General features: G+C 44.4%; 1 protein-coding gene across 1 annotated transcript; it reads right to left on the reverse strand.

Annotated features, from left to right (window-relative positions):
* Window positions 1–240: 240 nt before the first annotated feature.
* LOC119366308 (plant UBX domain-containing protein 7-like) lies at window positions 241–5757 on the reverse strand. The gene is made up of 9 exons (XM_037632017.1): window positions 5609–5757; window positions 5368–5493; window positions 3831–3990; window positions 3306–3383; window positions 3137–3205; window positions 2375–2518; window positions 2123–2225; window positions 815–1083; window positions 241–723 (listed from the first exon to the last, which is right to left on the reverse strand). Exons 1-9 carry the CDS (start codon window positions 5755–5757, stop codon window positions 556–558), a joined length of 1266 nt encoding a protein of 421 aa, XP_037487914.1. The 3' UTR covers window positions 241–555.
* Window positions 5758–5852: the final 95 nt, after the last annotated feature.

The following is a 5852-nucleotide window of genomic DNA, read 5'->3' on the forward strand; positions in this document are numbered from 1 at the left end:
GCTAGGCCACCACATGCGAGTGAGCGACACGGTCCGCGCACAGGCACGCGTCCGGTCCGACAGCGGTACCGCCTCCGCCATTAACCGCCGTGGTGGGATCGATAATTGACGGAGGCAAAGCACGTCTGATCGATCCCATCACCGTCGTCATCTGCACGAAGTTCCTTTTTCCAGTCACGTCCGGGTTAGTTTTAGCTCTGACAAAAGCAGCAGATTGTTTGACAGTATAACAAGGAGAGAGGATCAGCCAGTAAAAACCACTAGCACTCGGTACTAGCACGAGTCGCTATGAATAATATGTGCATCAAGTCGAACAAGTTAAAGTCCTACTACAGGGAGGAGGGGGGTCTATAAACAAAACATGACCGACACGACACGACGACGAAGAAACATTTTTCACACTTGAGCTGCAAGCCTACCAAGTCTACGACCACAGGGAGTGAAAAAAAAGAGGCGAAAAGTTAAATTAAAATCCTCGCGAAAAGGAACTAAACATACGAAGCCCACCAAGGAATGGCACGATTTGCAAGATGATGGGGCCTTGTTAACATGGGCCTAGTCCCACAAGAGGTTGATCATGGAGTTGGCCAGCCCGGCCTCCTTGAAGGTCTGCTCGCTCCCGTACTGCAGCTTGTTGATGGCCGCGCCCGGGATGGGCTGCCCGAAGTGGAAGGCCCGCTTCTCGCCTTCCTCCACCTGAGAGGAGCAGAACGACCACAGCAGCTGCGCACACAGAGAGAAGAAAGCATCAGGTTACCATCAGAGAGACAAACTTCGATACTGAAGGTGAGGAAACTGATTTCAGCTGTGTGACCTTGATTGGGTCTGTGTGGAGGAAATTCCTCTGGATCCTCCGGCCGTCGGGCAGCCGGACGGCGACCCTGCAGAGAAGGTCCCTGCTCACTTTCGGCTCTTCGGGTAGAGGGGGATACTCGATCTTCACGCTCAAACTCGGCTCCGTCTCTTCCACGGGGTTAGGCTTCTCATCAGCGGCATCCGATCCCCCGGCTCCTTTGTTCTCCTCCAAGGAAGCCGCCACCGCCCGTGCTAGTTCTTCATCTTCACTCTCTACAGCTGTTTTACCTGAAGGAGGAAGGTCGTGAGGTAACCGCAAAATGGCAAGGTGACATGCGTATTGCAGGCATCCAGATGCTTACAGAAAGGATAAAAAGGGAAAGAGGCACACTAGCTGTGCCTGACATAAATAACAACTCGTTTGTTTCAAAAAAGAATGAAGAACGACTCAATATGATTACAGGAATTTGTTTCCTGTGATATAAGTATGTACATCAACAATCATAACAACTGCAGAGATTCATCCATTTGTTTCTGTTATGGCCCTATGTGTTGGTGCTACCTAATATTTGTTACACATGTCGCTCTTACAAACTAATCTGGGTCAGTGCTGACCAGAAGCAAAAATCGATATAGCCTAAAATCGACAATGACATCCATCCAGGCATGTCTTTACTTCCAATTACAAACAACAGGGGTATCATTGTTGACATATAAAAAAAACTTTTCTTAGAATAATACCTGAGAATCCAAGACTCAAAAACATATTACTGCACCATCAAACTAGCAGTGGCTTTTAATTCAGGAAATTAAATGAAAAGAATTCCCCATGGGAGGCTCTCAGAGGCTGGATGATACAAAGGTGAGGAACCAAAGACCAGCTCATTTGGTGAAAGCATCAACGGTACAATGAAAACACACCACACCAAGAGCTAGAGGGCACCTCACATGTCCCGTGTGCTAATTTTTAAGAATTGGACATCTATCCAAAAGATTTGAAATTATGGTATTTTGGAAGCCATCTATCTAACAGATGAGATATGTCATGCAAATACTACCCACCTTTTTTTTCCCTTCTATTTCATCCGAAAGTTAACACTTAAAATATACTCCTTCCGTCCCATAATATAAGACGTTTTTTGACACTACACTAGTATCAAAAAACATCTTACATTATGGGACGGAGGGAGTAGAAACCAATAACATGGATCCAGAAAATGTAAAGAGTGAACACAGCGGAAGCAGGATGTTACAAAAAATGTGACTTTTCTGGATAATATAGTCAACACTGCCAGTATGGAACTAGCTAAATCCACATAAATAATACCTTGCCTAACCATAGAGGTTTCCTGGTCAACTTTTCTTGGGCGTTTTTGAGGTTGAGCAGCATGGTGCTCCTTTGGACCTTTCTCCAGGTAAGGCATCAGATCCTGTGTACAGTGAACATGCAGAAAATAGTAAGGGGTGCTCGTGTCATAACAGTATATCCACCTAGTATTTGAGCATCCGCATTGTAGAGGCTACTGCCAGTCTACCACTGCAGAGCAACGCGAGATGGAAGATAGGGCTGCGAAAATACCTCCAGCAAACTGTCCGGGTAAACCATTCCACTCCAACCACGCATTTTTTGTCCAGTGATGGGGTCAATTAGGAGAATGGCAGGAACAGAGACCAAATGGTAGTAGGTGCATACCTTCCTCCCCTCACCGGTATCTTGATAAACCTATGTTTAACACGATACAACATATCAACAAAAAACTGAGAAGTGCACAGCCACAGATATAGTTCCATCTAGGGGGAAAATTGAACCATATAATTAAAACTTTTTTTGTTGTCAGTATATTTTCTCCATAGTCCATATGTGTACATAGAGGTCAATTTAGAATACATGCAGTCAAACATTCTAGTGCTTTGATCACCGATACACAGAGAACACAACGAGTACTTCACATTTTCTACAAGAGTTGCATGAATCTTGAAGCACTTGACTGGTTAAGTTGGTGGACTTCAACTTTGCTTTGTTAGCAGTTGTGCAACCATAGAAGAGCGAAGCGCAGAACGGCAGAAGCACCCCAGTACAAATAATATTTATATGTACCAAACGGGAATGGTGTTAGATTTATCATCAAAGCACTGTCATCATGCCATGTCTTAACAATTTTCTTGCATATATAGTTACAAGAAACAACAGATGAAAATGTCTAATGTACTGTGTTGACGTCCCCAATAACATTTATCAAGGTACCGATGCAAGTGTGATTATAACACATGGTAGATGAAATACAAATTTAGAGGTTCAGATCCAAGCAGACATGGAAGGAGAATGCAAGGAGGACCCAACCTGCCAGAAAATCAAGTTTGACCTGATTGTTTGAGCCACCGCTTCATTTGCCCAAGTGTCTCGATTAAGCTTCAACAGAGAAAAGATCGACAGTCAAAACATTAACAAGGCATAAAATGAAGGGTCAGCAGCATAAATTGGCATGAAATACAAAAATAAGACAGATTACCATGTGAGAGCTGAACTCTTCTGTTGACTGCAAATTGATCAAGAGCCACTTGTCTAGAGAAGAGGCCTCTAACTTTGCCTACATCGACGGGATTCATTTAGGGTAAAATAAAGAAATGAGCAATAGATAACTTTGAAGAACTAGCAAATTAATACAATTAAATCTACAAGTGCCAACTGAAAATTAGTTCAGGTGTCCATAAACAATGAATATGAGACAAAACTATCTCAAACATTTCAGCGGGTTTTATTTTTTCTTTGGTAATTAACCAAATTACTAGGTCAAACTAATTGTATAACAGTAAGGGTTCAATCAGGCAACGGAGGTAGCATTTGTATATTACATGTACTCTTCCATGATAACAGTTCATATGTCATTAATAGATCAAAACACATGATATGAAGCCCAAACAGTGTGTGGATGCGATGCAGTATTGCCGGCATAGTCAAAACATAACTGTGGCTGACACAGATAACATTGTCAAAGAGAGAATATAACAACACAATTATAGGACATGCAGCAGACCTTGTCAAATGGTCCATTGAACATCAAATCGAAAGGTGGGCGATATAAAGAAGCCAGATTATCACGAGAACTGGATGTGGCATTCTGTTCAGAATCCCAAGCAGATTGTCTTGCCTCCTCTTCAAAGTTACGAAATGCAACTGTCGCATTCGGCCGGGTCCTGAAAAGAAGTGACCAGAAGGTTACAAAATAATATTGCAGCGCAGTATTGAAGGCATCAGAAGTCAAAGACCCTAATATCTCACAAGTGTCTGGAAAAGCCACATACATTCGATACTTAAACCAACAGGTACTTTCTTAAAGCATGCCAGTCAGTACGACAAAACTCGCATCACATCATGAAGCACTCGCAAGCAGTGTTTTTCAATTAATTGCAGGACTAATTAAAGCAAACTATACGGAGAAATAAAACCCCATACCAATACTGTCATAAGCAGGTAACAAGCATAACTTCAGCTACAACATAAATTGAAATTTTGACATCAGTAAAGGTCCCCGCATTTAGAAAAAATACTTGTCACCAAGCTTCAAGAATCTTTGCATGTGTCTCTATTTGATTTGCAATAGAATTAAAACGAGGGCACAGTTGGTCAGTATCTGAGGCTCCATTCGGGTAATGCAGAATGCGGCAGATAACATAAGTATGAAAAGATTAGAGGGCGGTTGGTCAGTATTGGTTGCCAGCTGCTACGACACTCCTTTTGCTGCCGATTGTTTGAACTTTCCATTTGTTTTCCATTATGAACTGATGTTCTTGTTATGCAAATTAATGGAACCCAGCTCCCATTTGGGAGGCATATGGGAAAAAAAACTGACAACTAAATGGTCGGTCACAAACTACTGGAAAGAGATTTTTGTGTACAATACGGGAAAGTGGGAGATCTAGCTGCAAACTGTTGCTTCCAAATATTAGGATAGCTCCAAGAGCAATATTTGTATAACCAGAAAAAAAAGAGCAATATTTGTGTGGATTCTACTAGTGCAACAAACATAAGGATAGCTCCAAGAGCAAAATTAGTATAGGCGTGTGGCATTCATTGACACCAATTGAAGACGTTCTTAGGACATTTGCAGGCAATTCTAATTTCAACCTTACCTTAAAAATCAACTTTTGGGGAAAAGAAAGATTAAAGTAAAGACAAATGGAAGCTTCAACTCCCTCAACCATGTTAAAAATCGTATCTTGGAATTGGAATCCAAGCACAAGCCCCACTATGAAGCATGTCCTGTCTGATCTAAGCACTTCAGCAAGTAATCCACCTTTAACTTCTAGTAAGGATTAAGGAGAGTGCTCTACCGAGTCATGGTCGGGACAATTTTGTACCACGAATACGGTCATGGTCGAGACAATTTTGTATCACGAATAAGGTCATGGTCGAGACAATTTTGTACCACGAATACAGCACATTTTCATGAACAATAGAGGAGCACATAGCAATTCCGATAATAAATCTGAAACTTGGCGGTGGCTACACATAAATAACAGGACAAGATGCTACCACACGAAGTCGCAAGCTAACGAAACGCCATTACTTACACAATCATCGGGGTGTCGCCGTAGAGAGTCTCGCGCCTCACAGGCAGCGGCGCACGGACGTCGCCGTCGTCCCCCAGCCCCTGCAGCATCCCATCTTCAAGCGCGGCTGCCGGCGGCGGATGGAACCTACAACATCGCAGCACACGGTAAGCACACTCGTACCAACTAAAAAGGAGCCTGGTCACGGCACGGCCAGAGCCAGAGCCGCGAAACCCTAGGAATGCCGCACCGGCTGACCAACCTGAACCCCTCCTCCACCTCGGCGGCGGCGGCCGCCGCCGCCAGCGCGGCCTCGGCGGCCGACTGGGCCGGCGGATGCGCCCCGGCGAGCGCGGCCTCCCCGTCGATGTAGAAGAGCTGCAGCGCCTCCTCGAGATGCCAGCTCGTCATCTGCGAAAGACATTTGCAGCGCCGCCGCCGGCGGATCGCGTGAGTCGGACGGGCTGGGCCGGGGGATCGAACCGATCGGGAGGAGGGGAGGGGAG

The sequence above is a fragment of the Triticum dicoccoides genome, chromosome 2B, assembly GCF_002162155.2.
Source record: "Triticum dicoccoides isolate Atlit2015 ecotype Zavitan chromosome 2B, WEW_v2.0, whole genome shotgun sequence".
In the NCBI taxonomy this organism is placed as follows: domain Eukaryota; kingdom Viridiplantae; phylum Streptophyta; class Magnoliopsida; order Poales; family Poaceae; genus Triticum; species Triticum dicoccoides.